The 25,812-nt window shown below is 42.3% G+C and overlaps 1 protein-coding gene across 2 annotated transcripts in view; it reads left to right on the top strand.

Annotated features, from left to right (window-relative positions):
- COL15A1 (collagen type XV alpha 1 chain) overlaps positions 1-25,812 on the top strand; it is a 361,488-nt gene that overhangs the window by 251,516 nt on the left and 84,160 nt on the right. For both annotated transcript variants that reach the window (XM_068236615.1, XM_068236614.1), the window contains 6 exons: positions 1,151-1,288; positions 3,164-3,217; positions 16,484-16,519; positions 18,155-18,298; positions 21,023-21,088; positions 23,908-23,952. In XM_068236615.1, the coding sequence (XP_068092716.1) occupies positions 1,151-1,288; positions 3,164-3,217; positions 16,484-16,519; positions 18,155-18,298; positions 21,023-21,088; positions 23,908-23,952 (483 nt within the window). The remainder of the gene's footprint in view (positions 1-1,150; positions 1,289-3,163; positions 3,218-16,483; positions 16,520-18,154; positions 18,299-21,022; positions 21,089-23,907; positions 23,953-25,812) is intronic.

The following is a 25,812-nucleotide window of genomic DNA, read 5'->3' as shown; positions in this document are numbered from 1 at the left end:
ATAATCGTGTGGTATATATATATATATAAATAAAGCAAGAAATAATGGCAATCACTTCCCTGTTCTTTATCCTTTATCTTATCATATCACCACCTTAACTGGCTGTCAAAATAGAATCTGATTAGAGAGATTTGTTAGCTGCCGACCCGACGATATCCCCCTAATGTTAAAAGTCCCCCCGATGCCCAGTGGAAGTTATACATTACCTGTCCATGGCCTCCGCTTGTCCTCTGCTGGCTCCAGGCGCACTTCATTCTCCATACAGGCGTGCCCCACGTGGTGGCCTAGTAACATGGCCACGTGTGTGACATCTGATGCCCTTACTAGACAACCACGTGGGGCACATGTGTATGAAAAACAGAGTGCGTCTGGAGCCAGCGGAGGACAATCGGAGGCAGCAGACAGATAATGTATCACTTGCACTGAGCACTGGGGGACATTTAACATTAGGGGGGGACAGCTCTGGTGGTTTCTTCACGTTCGTCGCTAGTCCCGATATCGCATGCCATTACCACCCCGCACCCGATGGAGCAAGTCAGCCCTACATCTTGCAGCATATGTGATCGACTAATGCAACCAATTTTGGCCTGAAATTGGTCACATTGTTGGTCGGACATGCACTTGGCAGCACCGATTTTCATCCAATTCAATTATAATAATCGAATCGGATAATTGAATGGCCGCCAAGTCACCTGATGTATGGCTACCTTTATGTTGCATCAAAAATCCCAGGGAATTCTGCTAAAAAAAACTTTCCTGGTCTGCAGTAGAAGTAAAATGACATGGGCATTTTTTACTTAAATAACAAAAAACGTCACAAATCTGCAGTTCCAACTTCAATACCAAACAAATTACTTTCTGGAAAATAAAAATTATTCATTCCTAGATATCCCATTTAAGTGAATCAATTCTATTGTCTGTAATTGTATTTTCCTATATCTCCCTTTATTAATTCTATCCAATATATTTCATTTCTGACATGTAAAATACATGTAACAAATCTTATCATATACTGTTAATGTTATATATACAGTGGTGTGAAAGTTGTATGTCCTCTTCTTGCCCTCACTTTCCTCCACTGGAAAAATTACTGTTTGTAATGTGAACCACGAAACCGTAATTTTGCTAATGAACATTCTTCTCTAAAAAGTTCTTGCCTGGACCACCAGGACCAGTTGGACCTCCAGGGCCACCAGGATTGCCAGGAAAACCCGGGGCTGGCGTAGGAAATGATGGTCCACCAGGGAAGGATGGTAAAGATGGAGAACATGGAATACCTGGGCCACCAGTAAGTTAATATATTAAATGCCTGTAATGTATTCCTGAGAGGACTGAATGGGCAATTCTCCTACATGCAAACTTTAACTTATTCAGGAAGTAAATTAAATGGTAGCAAATAAAAGCCACAAACTGCTAATTTGTTTACTGGCAGCGGATTCATTAAATCTCTTCCGGCATAACTAGTTGTATGGAGAGTCGATGAGGATTGAGGCCACACCCATAATTGCCTACCCTGGTGAAATATACCACCCTTGGTCTTTTCACTTAGTCTCTGGCTCAGGTCAGGGTGTATGACATGGGCCAGGTAGGTGGTGGATATTGAATATCAGCATGGAATGAGTAAGTCATGGTTAGTTGGGTGGGAGTTCAAAAGAGGAAGTCAAAAGAGTGTGGTATAGTCCGGCGTTAGTCATGGAGCAGATCTGCTGACACCCACAAAAGATGATTCAGATAATAATTTTAATGATTAACTGTGCATAGTTATCATGTAAGCTGTTAAAACGTTAAGTCTGTTCTTCAGGCATGATACAGATGTGATTCTGATCAAGTTCTGTATCTGGATGGGTTCACACTGGAATGGTGTGCTGTCCACAGTATGACCCTTTTATTATCAATAACGCAAAACTGAGAAGGTTTGGGGCTTTGATTTCCAGCACTACAACAAACAATGGACAAAACAGACATGACATGACAAAATGGATCCTATGCTTAACATAGAATTCAGCGATATGTCCATTGGTGTGTTGTGGTGCCTTCCATTAACATATTCAGGCTGTAGTGTGAACCTAGCATCAGATTTACATCTTTTGTTGGTTTGATGTCAAAAGTGTAGGTTATAAATAAATGGGAGACAATGTTAGTGGCATACATTTGTATTATGTTTTCCTAAAAAAAATAGTAAAATTAGTTAATTACCAGTCTTGCTGAAAAGTTGGCATAAGCATGGATGAATGTTATTAAAAATTACCTTACCATGTCAAACTGCAGCCAGCTATGAGTATCCAAAACTGACAGACCAAGCTGAATTTCTTTTCTTGTTTGGAATCTGTACCCTGTGTTTCACTACCTTTAATACACACAGTCCAGGTATATTTCACTATATGCATATGTAATTTGCTACACAGACCAGGAACTATTGTTGGTTAGTCTTCAAAACTACCCTGTACCTAGTTCTGAGAGTCCCAGTCTTTGCAAAGTTTGTTCCAAACATTACGGAGTAGTTGAATATATAAATTTATTAAGCAGCGTGAGTAATTAAAAACAATGGGGGTATATTTACAAAATGATGGTAAAATTGCTGAGAGCACAGCAATTTTACTGGTGTTTACGCAAGTAACTTAAAGCATGTTGCGCATGTATGTTGCTTCTACGATGCGCAATTAGCTATATTTATCATTCCCATTATAATAGAAGTGTGCATTTTATATACATAACGCAAGTTGCGCTATGTTTGCAACACAGGTTTTGTTTGCATAAACACCATTAAAATTGTACGGATATGGGAATGTACAAGTTTTCTGCTATCCAAAAGATTAGCGCTGAAAATGAGTAAAACGCTTACATTTTGTGCAGTTTCTACTCAGTTTGTGCTCAACAAATTCCAGGCTTGCAAAGCAGTGACATTTCAGCTGCAGCCTGTGAACTTCACTGCAGTTTAAAGTAAAAAGATACTTTTTCGCAAGATTAAATTACAAAATGTCTTATGGGGCAGTAGTCTATGTTTGAAGAAAATTTCAATAAAAGTGTAGTTTCACCTTAGGCTTAATAGTCCTCACCTCAGCTGTTGGACAGTCACAATTTTGTAGAAGCAGTTAATGATTACAGTACTTTATTTTGTATTTAATATTAATGAACTACATATATTCATCCTCCGTGTTTGTAGGGCTTGCCAGGAGCACCTGGACAGGATGGTGTAGATGGTCAGAATGGAACAAAAGTAAGTGTATATTCTAGAAGTTTTTCTTATAGTGAATCTATAGCCCCATGTGGGTTTAGATATGGCTGCATTTGTGTATCAAAGTCCGAGATAATTGTATTTTATATGCAAGATTACTTCCTTCAGTTGCTATCATGGTCTGTAATATTGACAACTATGATAATCTGTTGATATAGAGTGGCCACCCCTAAGAGATACAAGATACAACAAAAAACAAAAAATGGAAAGGTTTGGAGGCCAAAAGTAAATCTAATATAAAACCTTACTTTTAATCAAATCCTAAAAATAGCAGTAGACAGTACTTAATTCTTAAAAATAGTACAATCACAGTAGTATACCAACTGCCTAATAGTCTGTAATATATTACTCTTGAACTGAAACGCTTAGTGATAAATACCGGTAGTTGTCACTTAAGGGCAGGGGTGCACTAAAAATTGCAAAGCACAATCTCTAGCTCTTTGTGTCAGCGTTATTGTAGCAATTTGAGCTGCGTTTTCCGTTAATTAAGGTAGCAATTTTCAAATAGTGTTAGCGGTTTAATAACGATGGCGATTACGATTAGCAATTACAGTGTGATCGGTGGATTAAAGTCCACTGTGGTTGCTATTTTCTTTTAATTAATTTCAGGTGTTTTATGTTAATGGGACTTGTTCAAAGTGGCCTACACATCTGATTTGTTGCTTACAAACTGGGGAGTATAACAGCTTTTTAAGTTTTTAAGCACACTGTGTGGGTTTTTGTGAGGAGATTTGTGAGCTACAGAGAGAGACTGAGACAGATATAGTGACTGAGAGGCAATTTACCTGTTTCTTGATGACTGGAGCTGCCGTATTGGCAAGAAGCAGGAGAAAGGCACGGGGGTTTTGGGTACATCCCATGCTTCAAGAAAGGGAGAGAAAGGGACAGTTCTGGACCCTATACAATGATCTTCATTCTCATCCTGAACAGTTCTTTGGCTACATACGGATGTCCATTACTAGGTAAGCAGAAAACGTATAATCTTAGTTTGATATGTTTGGTAGAATACGGAGGTTGCCATATTTATTTCCTTTTAAACAATACAAGTTGCATGGCATCTTCTTCATCTTTATGCTCTGAAACCTCTTCATCAACAGGAAGGTTGACTTGTGTCCTATCAAAGGACAATATAATGTTAACTACACTGAACTCGAAATTACCTATGATAACAAATTACATCCTTCTTGCCTTCAAACGTAATGAAATAAAAAAATATATTTTGGCATGTAAAGATATTATGTGATCTTTGAGAATTATGTAGGTTTATTACAATGCTTTTTAAAACATATTGAAGTAATTTTGTTATCATATGTTAGCCACACACAATGCATCAGATAAAGTCAAAAGAAGTGTCATACATACTTACACCCCAATCATCTTTATAGTTGGTCTCAAGAAAGCTACTTGTCCAGTAAAGCAATACTTAGTCCTATGTGAAGCCCCAGATCCACTTTGAATCTCTTTTTTCTCAAAAACTTCTATGCAGAAATGATTACAGATAGACCATATTCTTTTAATATCTTAAAGAGACACTTAAGCCAGGGAAAAAAAGAGTTTTACTCACTTGGGGCTTCTACCAGCCCCTGCAGCAGTCCTGTGCCCTCGCAGCCACTCACTAATCCTCTGGTCCCCCGCTGCCAGCTAGTTTCGTTTTTGCCGACAGGCCCATCAAGACTGGCCACGCGTAGCTTTTTCCGCATTCCCGACTGTAATTAGCGCTATTGTGAGCCTCAACGCATACAAAAATACGCGTTGCCGCATTACGCACGCATACATACTGAATCTTTTTTGCTGCTGTAACCTGGCTGTCATGTCATTTACTTTTCTTTCAAAATACATTTCCTTTTGAAAAATGTCCTTTATCAAATATGTTTTTTACACAAACTACAGCATACTTATTTGACTCAGTCACACTAATTACACAGTAGTGATACTGAAATCTTACCAAATGTATGTAATGGGAGCTAAAACACAACCTGTATTCATGCTATTGTCATATTGTAGACACACGTTTATTTGGTGAGAATCAAAGATCAATATTATATATTTAGTCAGCAAATTGCCCTGCATTCATAATAACCACCAATGTACAAATATGGTTATAAAAAAAAAAGAAAACTTACATTTAAAGTAACATTTTACCTTCAGTAAAAGTATATTGCAGGACAAGCCAGCCTCTTCATATAATTCTTTGGTAATCTGTGCCCACAATTCATGAACCTGCTGTGTCATCTTATAATCTTTGGTATCTTTACTATATGATACCTCATGAGGCTGCACTTTAGCTATCACATCCTCAGTTGTAAACCACTTTTTGGTGGGGCATTTTGCAGTTTTTTATCTCTCAAAATCTGTGGCCTGCCCTTCATCCAGGATCGATCCAGAAGACAGGAAAAATGCGGTTTTCAATGCTTTATGGGTACAGAGAGAATACTGGGCAGTTACAGCGCTTTAAAATCACATACAAATCGCTTACAAGAATGACTAATGAATATGTGCGCTTTGTCCGTGCTCCTATACTTTGTATTGAAGTGAAAAACTTCATAAAATGCTGCATATCCTGCGATTGTGATTTCTAAATGAGCAATCGCTCTAATCGTCTAACCACCACAATAGACTTGCTTTGGCAAAGTGTTTTTAAGAACACCAATATCCCTCCAAAATATAGGATCATGTCACTGATGTTAGCTGGATTTTAATTACTCACCAGAGCTCTGTTTTGAATAATCAATTTCTCAACTTTGGGTGCTGCTATTTATTAAAATTAGTGATGAGAGAAAATATTCTTTTCACTTTATTTTTGCAAAAATAAGTAACATTTTTTGCTTCAACAAATGAAAATTCACTCGAATTTTTTAGCTATTTTTTTTTTCGCCCAATGGCCCCAACTTTCGCAGTTAATAGTTAGAATCACCAAATTTGCAGGGTATGTTAAGGAGAACAGTGGGTAAATGTTTTTCAAATAGACTTAATAGTTTTGGAGAAAATAGATTTTGAAATTAAGATAGGAAAAAACTATACATTTAAATGTGGTAAATGATAGATTATGTACGTGGCAGTGTAAATTTACATATATCAAAAGAAAGAGCAATGAATTTCATGACGGGGTATCCAGGGGGTCCGTATGCAGTGTGTACAGACCCCCTGGACACAACGTGGAAGTGGCAACGCTTTGGCCAGGGAACGCTATAGAGCCGCAATATGGCTGTATAAGGATCCCTGGCAACTTTACCTATTTTGTGTGTATTTTATTTTAAGTGGGAAATTAAAAAATAAAATGATGTGGGGTTCCCCCTCTTGAGCCTCTTTGACCCCTTGTCCCCCATGCAGGCTACGATAGCCAGAATGCTCAGCCCCAGCCACCTGGGGCTTTGCACCCTGAGCTATACCAGCCCGCATGCTCCACGGTATGGGGGGGGGGGGCTGGAGTAGAGGGGTGGCCAAGCCTCCCCCTCTCCCCCAGAGCCCTTGTCCAATCAATGGACAAGGGGCTGTTCCTCACCTCCAGTGCCCCAGGAGAAGGTGGGGGACAACAACGCCTTAAGGGGCTCATGGTGGCATCTGGGAGTTCCCTTTAAGAAGGGGACCCCAAGATTACCGCCTCTCCCCAGGAGAAATGAGTATAGGGGTACAGAGTACCCATTGCCCATTTCCACAAAGGGTTAAATGAAATAATACCACAACAATGAAATAAGTCCTTTATTTTTCTTAATTAACCAGAAAAACTTACCTGTACCTTTAAAAAAATGTTCCCACGCCAATATCCTCTAAAATGTCCCACGCCAATATCCTCTAATCGTGCGAGCTTCAGTTGATTGAAGACCTCCGCGCACCTGACGACACACACCGCCGCTCCCTGAGCAGCTCTAGCTATACTAAGTATAGTTAGAGCTAAAGCATCTTTAAAGCGGAACTGAAGTATCTATAAAAAATATTTTCAATTTCCTGGGGCTTCTGCCAGCCCCCTGCAGCCGACCTGTGCCCTCGCTGGTCCTGAACGATCCTCCGTTCCCCTGCCGCAGACCACTTTTTTTCCCGGTCAGTGGCCACTGCACCTGTGCAGCTATGGCTGTGCGCATCCTTGTTCACACTCTTGTCGCTGGGAGTAAAGTGCGCAAGTGCAGTAGAGATTTTCTCTTAATGCACTTGCGCAAGATGCTCCAGGCCACAGGAACACATACAAAGATACGTGTGGCCAGGGGACAGTGGACTTTGTCTTAGAAGTTGGCTTCCACTGCGTGAAGTAAAGTGATCCACGGCGGGGAAACGGAGGATTGTTCAGGACCGGCAAGGGCTGCAGGAGGCTGGCAGAAGCCCAGGTAAGTGAAAAAATTTTTTTATAGATACTTCAGTTTCACTTTAAATTTTGGCTCCAAGGCTCCCCATTGGTCTGTTCTTAGACCAATGGGAAACCATGGAGCCAAAATTTAAAGATGCTTTAGCTCTAACTATACTTATAGTATAGCTAGAGCTGCGCGGGGAGCGGCAGTGTGTGGCGTCAGGTGCTCGGAGATACACTCAATGACGCTCACAAGATTAGAGGATATTGGCTTGGGACATTTCTGAGGATATTGGTGTGAGAACATTTTCTTAAAGGTACAAGTAAGTATTTCTGGTTAATTAAGAAAAATAAAGGACTTTTTTCATTGTTGTGTCTTTATTTCATTTAACCCTTTGTGGAAATGGGTAAGGGGTACTTTGTGCCCTTATACTCATTTCTCCTTGGAGGGGGGTGGGCATCTGGGAGTCCCCTTCTTAAAGGGGACTCCCAGATTCCACCATGAACCCCCCCCCCAGGTCGTCGTTGCCCCCACCTCCTCCTGGGGTACCAGAGGTGGGGAAGAGGCCCTTGTCCATGGATTGGACAAAGGCTCTGGGGAGAGGGGAAGGCTTGGCTAGCCCTCTCCCCTGGAGCCCTCCATACTATGGACCATGCGGGCTGGTATAGCTCAGGGTGCGAATCCCCACGTGGCCAGGCTATGCATTCTGGTTATCCTAGCCTGCATGGGGGACAAGGGGTTAAAGAAGCTCGGGAGGGGGGATTTTTTTTAATTTCCCACACTCTGAACAAAAAATATATATATATTTATATGCATGTTAATACATTATCTGTCATTTTAGCTATACTTTGCTATACTTTGCTATTTTTTACCTTTAAATTTAAAATCAATTTTCTCAAAAACTATAAGGTCTTTAGGATTTTTTTTCTTCTTGTATCCACTGTTCTGCTTAACCTACCCTGCATATTTGGTGATTGTAGCTGGTAAGGGGGCATTGCTATTAACCGCGAAAGTCGGCGGCCATTAGGCAAAAACGTGAACATTTAGCTTATTTACATGAAGTCTGTAAAACACGAAAATGTAAGCGTATTTTCACAAAAAAATCTCTCTAAAAAAAAAAAATGGCATTTGCCTTTGGTGAAATTTCACAAGCAACATTAAAATGATGTCTCACTAATGGAGACGCAAGTAAAGCAAATGACATAAAGGAACAGAGAGACTCTGCTGGTGGGGCCAGGGCTGTTTTGTGAAACAGGTACCCTATATTCCGGCATATAAGAGGACGGGGCATATAAGACGACTCCCCAACTTTTCCAGTTAAAATATAGAGTTTGGGATAAACTCGCCTTATAAGACTACCCCTCTTTCAGTGCACACCAAATAACAATTAAAAAAAACAAAACATAAACTGGTGCTAAGTATGAACAGATACTGGTGCTGTACTGTATGTGATACCCAGTATATAAAAGTATATAGGCGATTGACTGGTTGCATTGGTCAACTCTGTCTCTCCCTTAGTGGATTGGTCAGCTCTCATTGTCTACCCGTTTATCAGAGTGGTTTGGAAGAATAAATCGTGCTGTGCCCATAAAACATGCCTCTTTCAAGCTTCTGGTCCAACCTTGTATACTATTTACCTCCTCCTCTGCCTCTCAGATCTCGCAAATGTGCGCCTGTGCCGCTTCACTACAGTCCTCAGCATCGAGATCTGAGAGTTGGTAACAGGATAGGGTGTATCACCCGGCATCAATGACACCTGGCGTATAAGACGACCCCTGAATTTTCAGAAGATTTTCAAGGGTTAAAAAGTCTTATACACCAGAATATACAGTAATTTTGGTACACAGCCCGATTGCTAATCTTTAAAAATTTATTTAATAGGTTCAGTCTTTAAAAAAACATTTTTTTTCTTTTAAATTATACAGATAAAATATTAAATATCACAAATAAAATGGAAAATATGTTCATAACTCCACCTACTGGTTTGAGTGAAAAAAAAAGTAAATGTTCAAGAGCAACTTTAATTTGCTGCTAAATCATCATGAATATGATCGCTGATTCGCAGTAAGTTGGTAGGAAGCTGGTAAAAAGGGTGCATGAATCGCCATGGTAAAATGGGCGCCATTGGAAAAGATTGTAAATTTGGGTGCCCCAATGCTCATTATTTTATCAAGCACTCTAATTTCTAATCATTGCTGATAATCTCGGTTTTGCGGAAGGGGGGAGGTTAAGGATTAGGTGTGACCAGGGAGTTTTTAAGGGTTAGGGACCACAGGGGGTGGGGGTGTGTTAAGTGTTAGCCACCACCAGAGGGTTTGCCATCAGTAGAGGGAAGGTGAAGGGTTAGGAATCAGTAGAGGGAGGGTTGAGGGTTAGACATCGATAGTGGAAGGATTAAGGGTTAGGCATCGGTAGAGGGATGGCTCTGTGTAAGAGTAGAGTTAGGTTAGGTCATAGTAAAATATTAGTAAAAATTACTAATATTTTACAATGGGAATTAAGTAGTAGCATATCAGTAATTTTACTGATATTCTACTAGCCGCAATCCCATGTTTTTTTTCCAGGCACTTTTATTACATGTACGCGATGGTAGTCCCCAGGGCCAGTTTGTACTTTCCAGCACCTAAGGCCTGCTGTCACCAACTGCCACTCTCTCCCTCAACAGCATTCTTTCCATCACTTCGACTAGTGACCACTGGTGTGAATGGACTCCCCTGCATTGTGCAGCTTGGCCTCTGTTCAACAAAGGACCAGTGCATGCTCTGTCCATTCCTGCTTGCTGTAGTTTTGCATTCCTGCCCGGATGTGCAGAGCTGAGCATGTCCCAGGCATGCATACTTGAGAAATGACGCTGATGTATAAGAAGCACTTGTCAAGTATGCAATTCTCCTGGCCTCAGCTGCAGTACAAACCAAGACAGGAGTGCAAAATTATACGCAATGTGAGTGAACAGATCATGCACTACTTCTTTGACCTCTGTAGGACTGGATGCAGTTAAAGCCACAACTTAAAGCGGAATATAACCCTGCATTTCAACTTTGCTCTAAAACATTATTTACAGCATATTATATGCAACCAGCACTTTTTTTTACTAGACCAGCATTGGAAGGGTTACACACAGAGCTTTAAAGTTCCGTGGATAGAAATGCAGACGCATCCGAAGTTTAGATGGATACATTTAGTAAACACAATGTAACAAGTGGTAAATGTTACACACTCTCTGGCTGTCCTCCAGCTCCTGCACAGTCAGAGAGTGTGTGTCACATTCCACACTTGTTACATTGTTTCTACTTAAATGTATCTATCTAAACTTCGGATGCGTCTGCATTTCTATCCACGGAACTTTAAAGCTATGTAAAGCTCTTTAAAGCCCTTCCAATGCTGGTCTAGTAAAAAAAAAAATGCTGGTTGCATATAATATGCTGTAAATAATGTTTTAGAGCAAAGTTGAAATGCAGGGTTATATTCCGCTTTAAGCAGCGCAATGGAGGTAAGCCTATGCAAAAAGGAGAACAGGTAAGTAGAAGGATCCCATACAATATACACGGGTACACACATAGTGTCAGCTCAGGTTCCCTTTAAATATAGTGAAAATTTAGCACATAGGGAGTTGATTTAAGATAAGGCAGGGACACATCTTAAAGGGAACCTAAAGCGAGTAAAATTATTTCAAATGAACACATGATGTAGCTGCAAATGAATATTACATACTAACCTCACCGTCAGTTCCTCTCAGAAGCTCACCAGTTTATTCTTACAGTGATCCCTTCCAGGTCTGACAATATTTTGTCAGAACTGAAATATACCAGTTGCTGTCAGTTATATATCAGCAGCTGTCAGTTACAACTGAATGTGCAAGGTCATGTCCATGTTTCTCTATGGCTCAAGTAGGTGATATTACAGTTTAACAATGTGCTGACCAGGAAGCGGTTATGGGGTAATGGCCATTTTTGAAATGGAGGACAGAGAATTCCATTGATCATAGTGGACAAATGGGATGCAAGAGAGGAGTAAGAGATTGAGGAGTAGACTACACAGGATGTAAGTATGACCTGTGTATGGTTATTTTGACTTTTATTTTTCAGTTCAGGTTCTCTTTAAAGAGTAACTGTCAGGCTGCAAAAGCTAATTTAAACCTCTATTCTCCTGTGTTAAACAGTTTAGAAGGAAGCCAAAAAGGCAATACTGAAGTTAAAAATCTCTCTTACTTTTAATGTGTGCTTATCAGCAAAGCTGTTAGACCCAAGCTCTCAAAAGGATGAAAGGCCGCATACCATACTGCAAAGCATTCTGGGGCTGCTTGGGTCCTCCCCTCGGCTGCTAGTGAGAAAGTACAGGCTCATGTTACAACAGCTTAGCAGTGAAAAATCTCTGGGCAGAGTACACTGCAGGAGTCCGCTATTGTTCCTAGCCACATGGCTAATCAATATTCACTGCACAGTAGTGATATTCATTACGGATCTTTTGTGTGAGTGAATCATCAGGAAGCAGGCAGGACATGACGACACATTTGGCTTCATAGGAGACAGACAAACATGGAACCTGCCATGAGCTGTCAGGAGCATCATTCTCTGCAAATACTATATAAAAATTCTGTGAAATCCAAACGTGGACAGTGAAATGCATATGTAATGTAAGTACAGCCAATCTTTAGCTACTGATATATGTGTTTTTTTTCTCTGAGACCCTATACCTAACAGCTCCTCTTTAAAAGGAGGCAGGAGGGGTTTAACTGAGGAACAGAGACTGCTGTAGCCATAAATGAAACCCTTTCCCTGCCAAGCATGTACTATGTACTATTTGGCAGGGAAGTAGTTTAACTGCCAACAATGTACTAGGTACTTTGGCAATTTGGCTCCCGGGAAGCAGCGGGGAGGGGGGCGACATCATTCCTCCCTCCACACGGACCCCCCTCCTCTGCCTCCCTGTATGGCTGGATTAGTGGTGTGGTGTGTAATTATTCACCAATCGTTCGCTCTATGCCTGTATCCCCCGCCAGCAGCCATCTGCACTCTCTCCCCTCTACTTCCTCTATGACGCGAGATTACATACACATCATACAGAGATCGGGAGAGGAGAGAGGAGCCTGCTACCAGAGGGGACACCGTATGGAGCCAGCGATCAGTTGAGTTAATTACACACCAACCGCTGCAATCCAGCCATGCAGGGGGCCACAGGAGGGGGGCCATGTGGAGGGAGGATGATGTTGGCCCTTCTCCTCGCAGTGACACCCATACCTGCTACCCATACTGGGTGCTCCTATACCTGCTACCTATACTGGGGCAACTATACCTGTGTCCTATACTGGGGCACCTATACTTACTACCTATATTGTGGCACCTGTACTTGCTACCTATACTGGTTCACCTATTCCTGGCTACCTATACTGGCTGCACCTATATCTTGCTACCTGTACTGGTGGCACCTATACTTGGGGGGAGTGCAGGGGGAGAGAAGGAAAAATACAGGGCTCGGGTCAGTAACAGCAGCTGACCAGTAATAATGTTACTGTCTAACAGCTGTAGGTAAGTGTGGTCAGTAAATACAGTATGCAGAGGCGTAGCAATAGGGGGTGCAGAGGTAGCGACCGCATCGTGGCCCTTGGGCCAGAGGGGCCCCTAAAGGGTCCTCCCTCAACTACAGTATTAGCTCTCTATTGGTCCTGTGCTCATAATAATCACTTCTTTAGATACTTTGAATAGTAGTAATCATTAATAGAGTTGGGCCGAACCTCCGATTTTCGGTTCGCGAACCGGGTTCGCGAACTTTCGCGAAAGGTTCGGTTCGCGTTAAAGTTCGCGAACCGCAATAGACTTCAATGGGGATGCGAACTTTGAAAAAAAAAATAGTTATGCTGGCCACAAAAGTGATGGAAAAGATGTTTCAAGGGGTCTAACACCTGGAGGGGGGGATGGCGGAGTGGGATACATGCCAAAAGTCCCCGGGAAAAATCTGGATTTGACGCAAAGCAGCGTTTTAAGGGCAGAAATCACATTGAATGCTAAATGACAGGCCTAAAGTGCTTTCAAACATCTTGCATGTGTATACATCAATCAGGTAGTGTAATTAAGGTACTGCTTCACACTGACACACCAAACTCATCGTGTAACGCACCGCAAACAGCTGTTTGTGTAGTGACGGCCGTGCTTTACTGGTGCGCACCATGGCGAGAGTGCAGGTTTTGGTGGCTTTACAGCCCATATGGTCACCTGGCTGATGTAGCTGAATGACAGAACAGTGACTGTCCAGCTGATCAAATTTGGTCTGACCACAATGAGGCAACGACCTTATTATCGTGGGTGTCGCCCCGAGACACTCATCTAGGCGCCGGTCATTGCTCCATTGTGATACGCAAGCCCCTTCACCACGGCAAGGTAATGATCACGAAGGGGAATGGGCGCATGTACATGCCTTTTCTTTTGTTGTTGCAGCTGCCCGCAGTGCAGCCAGAAAAATTAGGCAGTCATGTACACGCACCCGAAAAATTATTACATCGGCCGCTGCTAGCAGCGACCTAAAAAACAGTGGCGGGTTCACTAAACAGAACAGGTATACAGTGGCGGTTCACTAAACAGAACAGGTATGCAGTGGCGGGTCCACTGAACAGAACAGGTATGCAGTGGCGGGTTCACTAAACAGAACAGGTATGCAGTGGCGGGTCCACTGAACAGAACAGGTATGCAGTGGCGGGTTCACTAAACAGAACAGGTATACAGTGGCGGTTCACTAAACAGAACAGGTATGCAGTGGCGGGTCCACTGAACAGAACAGGTATGCAGTGGCGGGTTCACTTAACTGCACAGGTATGCGCACTGATGCGGTGGGTTCACTGAACAGAACAGGTATGCAGTGGCGGGTTCACTAAACAGAACAGGTATACAGTGGCGGTTCACTAAACAGAACAGGTATGCAGTGGCGGGTCCACTGAACAGAACAGGTATGCAGTGGCGGGTTCACTTAACTGCACAGGTATGCGCACTGATGCGGTGGGTTCACTGAACAGAACAGGTATGCAGTGGCGGGTCCACTGAACAGAACAGGTATGCAGTGGCGGGTTCACTAAACAGAACAGGTATACAGTGGCGGTTCACTGAACAGAACAGGTATGCAGTGGCGGGTTCACTTAACTGCACAGGTATGCGCACTGATGCGGTGGGTTCACTGAACAGAACAGGTATGCAGAGGCGGGTTCACTAAACAGAACAGGTATGCAGTGGCGGGTCCACTGAACAGAACAGGTATGCAGTGGCGGGTTCACTTAACTGAACAGGTATGCGCACTGATGCGGTGGGTCCACTGAACAGAACAGGTATGCAGTGGCGGGTTCACTAAACAGAACAGGTATACAGTGGCGGTTCACTAAACAGAACAGGTATGCAGTGGCGGGTCCACTGAACAGAACAGGTATGCAGTGGTGGGTTCACAGCACAGGTATGCAGTGGTGGGTTCACAGCACAGGTATGCAGTGGTGGGTTCACAGCACAGGTATGCAGTGGTGGGTTCAATGAACAGGTATACAGTGGCGGGTCCACTGAACAGAACAGGTATGCAGTGGTGGGTTCACAGCACAGGTATGCAGTGGTGGGTTCACAGAACAGGTATGCAGCCAGACAGGAACAAGCTAAGCCTAACTAATCTTTCCCTGAGAGACAGTCTGCAGCAGCTCGCCCTACTCTGACTAATGCAGGCACACGAGTGGCCGTAATGGCCGCCGCTGCCTGCCTTATATAAGGGGGGGTGGGGCTCCAGGGGCTAGTGTAGCCTAATTGGCTACACTGGGCCTGCTGACTGTGATGTAGAGGGTCAAAGTTGACCCTCCATGTGCATTATGGGGCGAACCGAACTTCCGCAAAGGTTCGCCTGCGGGACGCGAACGCGAACCACTGAAGTTCGCATGGAACCGTTCGCAGGCGAACCGTTCGGCCCAACTCTAATCATTAACAAAACTGCTCCCCATCCCCTTCTTGCACCTCTGACACTGTAGTTGCCATTGGCAGGTTTTGGTGTGCCATATCAATTGTTATGTATAGAGTGCATGGGGGGCCCAATTGTAAAACTTGCATCGGAGGCCCACAGCTCCTTAGCTACGCCACTGACAGTATGTGCAGGAAAACGTACAGATTAGGAGTTCTGCTCCCTAAAGCGGCGTACTCACCGCTCCACAGATCCTGTGACGTCCCCTTGATGACAGTCGCTAGCGACGCCTCTTCCTGATGGCAGGTTAAGCGCGAGATCATGCGACCTACATGGTGGCACGAGCGAGACTTCCAGTGTTGTCGGGGATCTTAAAGATCTAATCCGCTGTGTCAGTCTTTAGTTATCGTACGATGCTATGCGACGTTCGCGATCATGCTTCTGTACCCACCTGGTGACGTCATGTAAAAATCGCTGGTCATCGGGAAAACTGTCGGGAAAATCGCCAGGTGGGTACATAGCTTAAAACCCCCAGCACTTCTCACTGCGGCTTGTATGTCCCACTGATACAGAGGAGGGAATCATCAGGAGAAAACGTGATGACAGTCACTGACTCCTCTGCTGCATCTACTGTGCTTCCAGGAAGTGAGGGAGATGCAGAAAACTCTGGAACTCAGGCTGCAGGCAGTGTGTGCAGAGCAAAGCATGCCACCCCTCTACTTTTTACTGGCCTTCCCAGATATCCAGCCCTGGTAGTACCTTAAAGAAGGGCTGATCATCAAAAGTTAACCCCCCTCGTTTATAAGTATGTTGTTATCTGCAGAAATAATGGCACTCTTCCTGCTATCTGCATATTGCCACCTTAATGAATTGGCCACTTAGTAGAATAAACTAATATAGTATAAGTATTCTAAACTAATTTTACATCATGGACTGTACTACAATACATTTGTAAAATTATATAAATATGTAGATTATCATACTTTTTCTTGGCCTGCTTCTTTTTTAATTACTTGCATAAACGTTGAATCTACTTATTTTTGTTGTTTTGTAGGGAGATCAAGGTGCACCAGGACCTATTGGCCCCAAGGTAATACATTCCATTTTAAATGCCATTGCAATCACTGACAATTATTTGAAGGAATGTGTTAAGAAATAAATTAAAGTGTGCTGGAAGTGAACTTAAAAGTATGTAATTGAAAATGTCCCTATGTAATGGGGTGTCTGTATTTACATTGCAGTGATTCTGCTTCCCCTCATTAGTAAAGTGAAGTAGCGCCCTTGGTCAGGATTCAAGAAAAATCAAACTTCTGGAGCTTGACAATCTTTCATCACCCTGTGCCCATGGAGTGGCATCAATCTCCCCCCACCTTCCCCTGTTTGCAGTCTTGTGAGCATGGAAGATGGAGGCTGACACTGCATCCACATGAAGCTCTAGGCCACTGCTCTGACAGTGGGGATTGTCCATAGCTTGAATGAGGGAATTACTCCACTGTACCAATAAGAAGAAGGAGAGACATTGGGCAGGATGTATGAATAGCCTTCTACATGGGACCATTTTCATTTTAATGCTGTTAGGTTCACTTATGATACACTTTAAGAACATTGAATACTCTTGTGACTCAGACATCCCCAGTGGAGTCAATAATTTTAGAATATACAGTATGCCCACCCACAAAAGAGAGTTGCATACTTTTTCCAAAATATATTTTGAATGGTACATGCTATCTGCACATCAACAGACCCTCCTAACCATGCTTTGAGAATCTGCAAATCTCTTCTACCTTAAAGGGAACCTAAACTCAGAAGGATATGGCTTTTTCCTATTAAAATAACACCAGTTGCCTGACTCTTCTGCTGATCCTGTGTCTCTAATACGTTCAGCCACAGCCCCTGAACAAGTATGCAGATCAGGTGCTCTGACTGAAGTCAGACTGGATTAGCTGCATGCCTGTTTTAGGTGTGAGATCCAGATACTACTGCAGCAAATTGGTCAGCAGGAGAGTCAGGCAACTGGTATTGTTTAAAAGGAAACATCCATATCCCTCTCAGTTTAAGTTCCCTTTAAAGGATACCTGAAGTGACACGTGACATGGTGAGATAGACGTGTATGTACAGTGCCTAGCACACAAATAACTATGCTGTGTTCCTTTTTTTCTTTCTCTGACGGAAAGAGTTAAATATCAGGTATGTAAGTGGCTGACTCAGTCCTGACTCAGACAGGAAGTGATTACAGCGTGACCCTTTAAGGTAGAAGAGATTTGCAGATTCTCAAAACATGGTTGTATCATCCTTCAATAATACTATAAACAAAAGAATTAGGGCAGTTTACCAGAAATATTTATCTGTAGTATTCCCATATTTCCAGAGTACAGATACGGTATCTGCATTAATACCCCCTTTATTATGCCTCCTAGGGGACAAAGGATGGCATTATTAAATGTTCAGAAGGGCACTAGCACTGCACAGGTAACGCATTTCATAGTTCAGCCCCCTCTGAACCCCATCCACCTCTGTTGTCAGACTGTGTTACAACATGGTGAAGAATTAGAGAAATAATCCTTCACAGAGATGAGTTTTACAAGTGTGAGGTGATTTATTATGTCTTGAAGCTTTATAGAAATAATTGTTATTCTGTACCTCCCCTCTACTAAACAATCATACATTATGTACAAAATGATTTAAAAAAAAATAGAAAATCACTTGCATTATCATTTATTTACAGGGTGAAGCTGGATTACAAGGTCCTCTGGGTCCTCCTGGGGCTGATGGAAAACAAGGCACGCAAGGGAATCCAGGAGCTAGAGGCCCACAAGGGCCCCCCGGGCCTCCCGGACCACCAGGACCTGGCTATGGTTTTGGATTTGAGGTGAGTTATTCATTTCACTAAAGATACCTAAAACGTTTATACAAAGCGGACTTGTCACAACAAGGTGTTATTCAATAAAAGGTTTCCTTTACATACTTACTTCATTATAATAGAAGGATAGTACAAACAAACAAAACCAGCTCTAAATTACATAAGATTTGTTAGTAATTGTAATGTTTCTGTGACTCCGATATAATGGTCCATATGCAATTCACTTTTTCTCTTGACTTATCACCTTGGTGATATTTTTAAACTTGTCAATAAAATGCATTTTAAGCCACAAGAAAGCAAGAAAATACTCAAAATACTTTTGATATTAGTTTTTCACCTCCTTTTTTGTACTATTTTAGTTGAAAAGTGCTGGAAAGTTATTAGAGCCCCTTGAGCACCGCAGTGTTAACCCCCCCCCCCCCCCCCAAAGACCAGCCTGTTTTTTCCCTAATTGGCCACTGCAGTTTTAAGGCCAAGCTGCAGGACCGCACAACACAGCACACGAGTGATCCCCCCCCCCTTTTCCCCCCATCAACGGGCTCTCTGTTGGTGGTGTCTGATCGCTCCACATTTGTTTATTCTTTGTTTTATATAAATATTTATTTCCTTTTTTTTTTAATAAAAATAGCCTTTTTTCAATTTCTTTTCCCCTGCTCCCTCCCTACCTCCCACCGCCAGCCAATCAGGGTGATCAGCTGTCTTAGGCTTTAGCCTATGACAGCCGATCACTGTCCAGCCTATGGAGGGACAGCCGTGTCACACGGCTGTCCCCAGTACAGCACTGCTGCCGATCGCATCGCTGTACATGTAAATAGACGGCGATTACGCCGTCTAACAGTCTCCCACTGAAGGCGGGGCTGGGCAGAGCTCCGCCCCCGAGAAGGAGATGCGCGCGCAGCCTGCGTGCAATCTCCTTCAGTAGCCGGCTCCAGGACATGACGCCAATTGGCGTTAGGCGGTCCTGGGGCTGCCGCCGCGTCCACGCCCGTTGGCGTGGGGTGGTCTTTAGGTAGTTAAACTGATGATGAAAAATTATCTCCCAGGAGAAAACTCAGGTGAAAAGTGAATTGCTTATGGGCCAATCACTTTTATGGTTTTAGTTGTTCTCAACAGCAAGGTTTTATATGCTAATCGTCCTCTGCTTCTAAGTGACCAGGCCAAGTTGCATACACACTTTCAATTTTCCTCAGTCCAAACAATCACTCCTGGCATTCATCTTGGCAGGGAATCTAAAGCATATACAGATGATGCTCAACATCGCTGGCTTGCCCTCTAGTGATCCAACAGATCCAAGAGGATGGATGTAAAGTCTGGTGGATTCCATGCCTTCTTTTCAGTCCCCTATGCCACAATCTCCTCTGCAATCTTAACCCTACGTGGCATGTCCTTGCTTAGCCTCTTGAGACTTAAGTGCATTAGTACCATCAGAACTATACTAGGAAGGATATGAGCAGGGGAGTAGTCAGGCAGTCCGAGTCAGCAACAGGAAATCTTGGAGGGAAGCCCAGTACCAACTGCGTGAAGAAGAGTAATTCAAACAGGCCAGTGTCATACACAGAAGGTCACGCAATGGAGCACTGGACAGGGGCAAAACTTTACTGAGGAAAGGGCCAATCAGATGGGACAGCAAGACAGCAAGCATTCTAAATGCTTAACCATTACAACAAAGTATGTACTACCAGTTGACAGACTTTACAAAAAGACAAAATGTCACAGGCTACTAAGTCAAACAGTGGAGAAAGACGGTTTTATTCAGTTGTATAGAATGGAGTAGCACTACAAAACTAGGCAGTCAACACTGTTCTAAGGTCAAGCTGTGTGCCCCACTCAACACTGCTGACATTGTGGATGGGCCTTAAATTAGATGATGTACTTACTTAAAAAAAGTGAGTTTTAAGACTTGCAGGTTTTAATGGTAGGAGATACATTAATTTCAAGTAGAACAGAGGGCCTGATGCAGGCGGTGCACTGCAATTTTACCAGTCCTAACATCAGGGGAGAACCACCCGTTACACTATTAGTGCCATGTGCATTATCCTGGTAACATGTGTGGTGATAATAGAGTAAAGGGTGGTGTTCCCCTGGTGTCAGGACCAGTAAAAGTGCCATGTGGTGCCAGCACACAGCCGAATTACCGGCTTTTCTTGCACCAGGCCCAGATTTCCAGAAAAAGGGAGAGGCTCGTAAAAAGTTCTCAATACGACTGTTAAATGGCTTCCTGTTAGCTGTGTATAGAGTGCACTTAATGGTTAAGATGGTCACAGAAGAAATGTATGTAGAAAGCAGATTGTGGAGAACTTTGCCTATAAGAGTTAGCAGCATGTGATGGATAATTGCCAGTCAGTGGAGGACAGAACTGAAAGATAAAGGCAGGATTAGATCATGATGGTTAATTCATTGAGGACCACTTGAGTTTCACCGCAAGCAAATCGCGTGGGGAAACTCTGACATAGGGAGTAATAGAGCCGCCGGCCGCAAGCTAGCGCAAGCGATTTGGCCGGCTTTTCCATCCGAAGTTGTGCAGGAGGCTGCGATTCCCATAGCTGATGGGATTCGTCTGGTACCCACAGTCCGGAAGTGCCGCCGCGCGTCTCGCAGACGCGTGTGGTACAAGTGGAAACGGGCCTTAATAAAATGCATATTTAAAACACTTTACAAAGTACCTTGGACAAATTCTCTATTTATTATAAATGTGGATAAACAAATTACAATACTGGTTGTGTTTTTCTGCAGGATCTGGAAGGATCAGGAGAAGGATCAACCAGAGCTTCAATAACTTCAAGTAACCAGGGCTTAAAAGTGAGTACATTATATTAAATTATTGTAATCCCAATACTGGCTGTAAAATATACAAAAGTACCCAAGATGGTTTTTGTGCTGAAAGCTATATTAGCTATCTTAGCAGTATTATGGGCAGCAACATGAGAAATGTACATTTTTGTCCCTGCTATTACCAATGCCTCAACTATTGCTTTGTTGCTATCTTTATTATACATTTTGTAAAAGCCATAGTTGACCAATTACACCACGTGAAATTCATCTTACATACCCTCATTATATGTACGTTTATTACTAGTTCCCAACTCTGTAAACATGAGTTAGATATTTGTTTGCGCCTTAGTTTAGGATTCTGACTTTTTTTTTCTAAGTGCATTGTATGGAACATGTCATAATTTGCATTGCACAATTTTTTTTTCTGTCTTATTCAGTATTTCATGCTTGTCTACATTTGCAAAGCTTTCTTTCTGTGCCAAGGTCAGATGCTGCTTGCTGTGAGCCATGACTTCTTTTCCTAGCCACATCAGGCAATCAGGGAGGAGCTGAGAAGAGGCAGCAGCTAGTCTTTCCTTCTGAGCACAGAGCTGAGCCTGCCTACTTTCTTTGTGTGCTCCATAGATGAGAGCAGAGAGAGCAGGCATGTTGAGTCAGGAGAAGGATTTGTGCATACAATGTAATTCCCTTATTTCTGGTAGCTTCATACAATATGCACAGATCTCATAGTCATGTGGCTGAGGGTATTTCTCTGCATTAACTATGGAAATTGTGTGTGTAATGGCATAGCCTTCTATTTACGTTTATAAAGCTATGAAAATACTGAGGTGTGAACCAGAGTTTTAAAAATATATCCAAATTAGTTTTATACACAATTAATCATTACCAACATTATTTACTGTTCAAAAGAGATCACGTTAACAAGCAGAAGTATGACCTCAATACGTCAAAAGTGCCATGTAGGAAAACAGCAAAAGCTCAGAACTGTGGTATACAGACCAATTACAGCTTACGTAGGGCTGTATACCAAGCTTACGTATATCTACTTTGATGTGGCTATCTGTGGTAGAATAGCACTAGAAGGTGGTCATGTCAGCTGTACAGTGTGGTCTAAATTATCATTTAATTGTGATTAAAAATAAACATACATTCAAGGGCAAGTGGCATTTTATGCACATTTCATTTTGGAATTGTTTGAAAACTGCATGAAACCCGTAATCTGATGTCCAACTTCTTGTCGGTTGTGAACAGGTGAGTAGCTGTATTGTAGTTGTTTTCAAAATGTAGTGAGCAAGTAACTCATTCTTTCACAGAGCTCCTATTGTGTGAGCTGTTCAAATTATATCATGTAAATGACATAGGCAAAAGTGGGCTTCACTCACTGGTTTCAGTCTAGGTTCCTCATCAGGTCTACATCTGTCTACAAATTTTTTCTGCAAATAATTGGTTAGCACATAAATAAGATTATTAAGGAAAATGGCTGAATTAAGAATATTTTTGTTTTAAACAGATCAAGATGTGCGCTTCTGATATACAGGGGCGTAGCAATAGGGGTTGCAGAGGTTGCGACCGCATCGGGGCCCCTGGGCCAGAGGGGCCCCAAAGGACCCTCCCTCATCTACAGTATTAGCTCTCTATTGGTCCTGTGCTCATAATAACCACTTCTATAGATACTTTGAATAGTTGTAATTATTAACAAATTGTTCCCCATCCCCTTCTTGTACCTTAGACACTGTAGTTGCGCCGTATCAATTGCTATGTATAGAGTGCTTGGGGGTCACCATTGTAAAACTTGGATCGGGGCCCACATCTCCTTAGCTACGCCACTGCTCATATATATGCAGTACATACAGTGTAAACAATCAATGATCATGGATGCAATACAAAAAGTGCACAGTGGTGTGATATAAATTATTAAAACAGTGTTACACTATGTTTCTTTTGTTTTCTGGTTTGTTCTGAGGTACACATTAAAGGAGGTGTTGGACTTTAATTTGGTTTAAGAACATTAGGGTGAATATAGGGGGTTATCGAGGCAGTGTCAGGGAGCAGTGTGCATTAACAAAGGACAGCAATCAGAAACAGCTACCTATTACCACTATGCCAGCCTGGCACTGCTCTGTTATACACAGAGCTACTGTACGTAATAAGAATCTATTGCAGATGATTTAAACATTTCTGTTTTTATATGGATTTGTGAATGGCTGCTATCCATGACAATGATTTTAATGAATATTTCAAATATATGACACTTTTAAGGATGGTGCTGATGTGGGTAGATGGTATTCGATGGGAGTAACCTGCACACACTGGTTCTGTTGATGCTGTGTAGAAGCCAAGTTTTTTTTTTTTAAATGTGGACCTACTGAGCAAAGTATGCACTGCCGAATGCCAACATTCAGTGTTTCTGTTGATAGTATTGTTGAACCCATAATACCATGAGCAGGATCGTATCTCCCTCTTTTTTTAATTACGTTCCTCAGACACGTGCTGGTCTTCCCATGGTATTTTTGTTGCATTTGACTGCTGTAGTTTCCCACTAAAGGCCACAGCAATCCACCAGAACATTTCCCTCTTGACTTCAGTTGCATTTGGATTAAATACAGAATATCTAGATAAATTTGGCCAAACAGGCATTCAAAGAAACTGAGGCATCTTCAAGCAACACTAATGACTGTCTCCCTATCATGGTCTAATGTCTCTATCATATCCTAATTGGAGAGAAGCCAGTGAACCTACCAGTATAACGAGCCAATTAACCTTCCATGTATAGCAAATATATCTGTACAGCACTTTGACTCTACTGAAGAAAAGCACTGGTAAATAAAATGATTTCTATATTGCAGGGAGAAAAAGGAGATATGGGCCTTCCCGGTACACCAGGCATGAAGGTAGGTTATTTTTGTACTTAATAAAAAGGAATAGGTTATTTGTATAAAATATATACATGAAGTATATTACGGTGTTAGTCATGGGATGGATCCGGAAAAGGTAATTGCCTTTATGACTAACTGCTGATAGAAGATTCTTTCCAGCTTTCTATGTTGATTGAATCCTTTTTAGGCATCATGCAATGAAGATGCCATGAGTGTCAGAAGCTAGCAAGAATCTTCTATATGCAGTCAGTTATGAAAGATATGATATACTTTTATATACTTTTTTATTTTTTTTTTATAAAAGTACATATTTAATCAGTAGACAAAAATCAGCAGGCTAATAGCAAGAGTAGTTCACAGAACAATTATAGTTAATTTAAAGTGGGATAAAACTCTGACTTTACATTCAATAAAAATGTGTTTTCCTACTTTTTATTAATCATACAGTTAACATACTTGCTTTTGTGCACACGTTATTGTCTGTCTACAAATTACAAACTCCCAAAGTACAGTTTATCTGCTCTGAATGCTGTTATTGCATTTTATTGCATAGCTGCTGTATTTGTATATTACAATTTATCTAGTGATAATTTCTCAGTTGCAGGAGCAGGGAAAGCTCAGTTTCAGCACTTTGCTAATGTTTACTAAATGTGGCTATACATCAGGCGACTTGGCGACCGATTGACCATCCGATTCGATTATTATAATCAAATTGAATGAAAATAGGTGCCGCCAAGTGCATGCCTGACCGACAATTCAACCATTTTGGGATGATAATTAGTCGCATTGTTGACCCGCACGTGCAAGATGTTGGGCCGACTTGCTCGATCGGGTGCGCGGCGGGAACAGGGTGCAATTTTGCGATGATCACGATAAAACCCCCGATGCTGTCCCCAATAAAAAATGCCCCCCCCCCCTTCCCGGTAAAACATTACCTGTCCACAGCCTGCGCTTGTCCCTCTGCTGCTCCTGGCGCACTCCACTGTCCATACACGCGCCATACGTGGTTTCCTAGTAAGGGGCGCGCATGTGACATCAAACATGTGCGCCCTTACTAGGAAACCACGTGGGGTGCGTGTATATGCAGAATGGAGAAATCCCGGAAGCCAGTGGAGGGACAAGTGAAGGCCGCGTACAGGTAATGTATACTTACTGTGTAAGGCAGCACCCACTGTAGTGTTATACACAAACTGCCTCTTTCCTTTATTAAAATGTGGCTTCACTGAGCTATCATTTCCCAGAAAATCATTAGGATTCTATTGGTACCCAGTTTCAGACATCTTCCCTTGCTCTACATGATCTAAGGGTGGCCATACATGGTACAATTTTTCAATTAGATAATTTAGTTCGATTATTCCGTTAGATCGAATATAAAGATTTTTCCAGCATGTCCGATCATTTTTCCCCAAAAAACGGGATAATCGTTCGAATTTCTTGATTGAAAAAAAAAATATTTTCAACTTTCATTCAATTTGATCATTTAGATCGAATAAACGGGAAAATCGAAAGTTTTTATTGTACCGTGTATGGCCACCATTAGTCAGGCCTATGTATTAGTGCTTCCATACCTCAATGTCTAATGGGCTCTACACGAGAAGGAATGTGACAGGCTTACACAAAGCGTTTCATTTATTAACCCCCCTGGCGGTATAAAAAAATCCGCCAGGAGGCAGCGCAGCAGTTTTTTTTTTGTTTTTTTTTAATTATATCATGTAGCGAGCCCAGGGCTCGCTACATGATAACCGCTGCTCAGCGGCATCCCCCCGCTCGCTTCGATCAGGAAATCCCGTTCAAAGAGCTGGATTTCCAGGAGGGCTTCCCCCGAACCACCCCTCAGCGCTGCCTGGCACTGATTGGCCAGGCAGCGCACGGGGT

The sequence above is a fragment of the Hyperolius riggenbachi genome, chromosome 5 (assembly GCF_040937935.1).
Source record: "Hyperolius riggenbachi isolate aHypRig1 chromosome 5, aHypRig1.pri, whole genome shotgun sequence".
Lineage (NCBI taxonomy): Eukaryota > Metazoa > Chordata > Amphibia > Anura > Hyperoliidae > Hyperolius > Hyperolius riggenbachi.
This window is presented reverse-complemented; position numbering and strand designations above follow the sequence as displayed.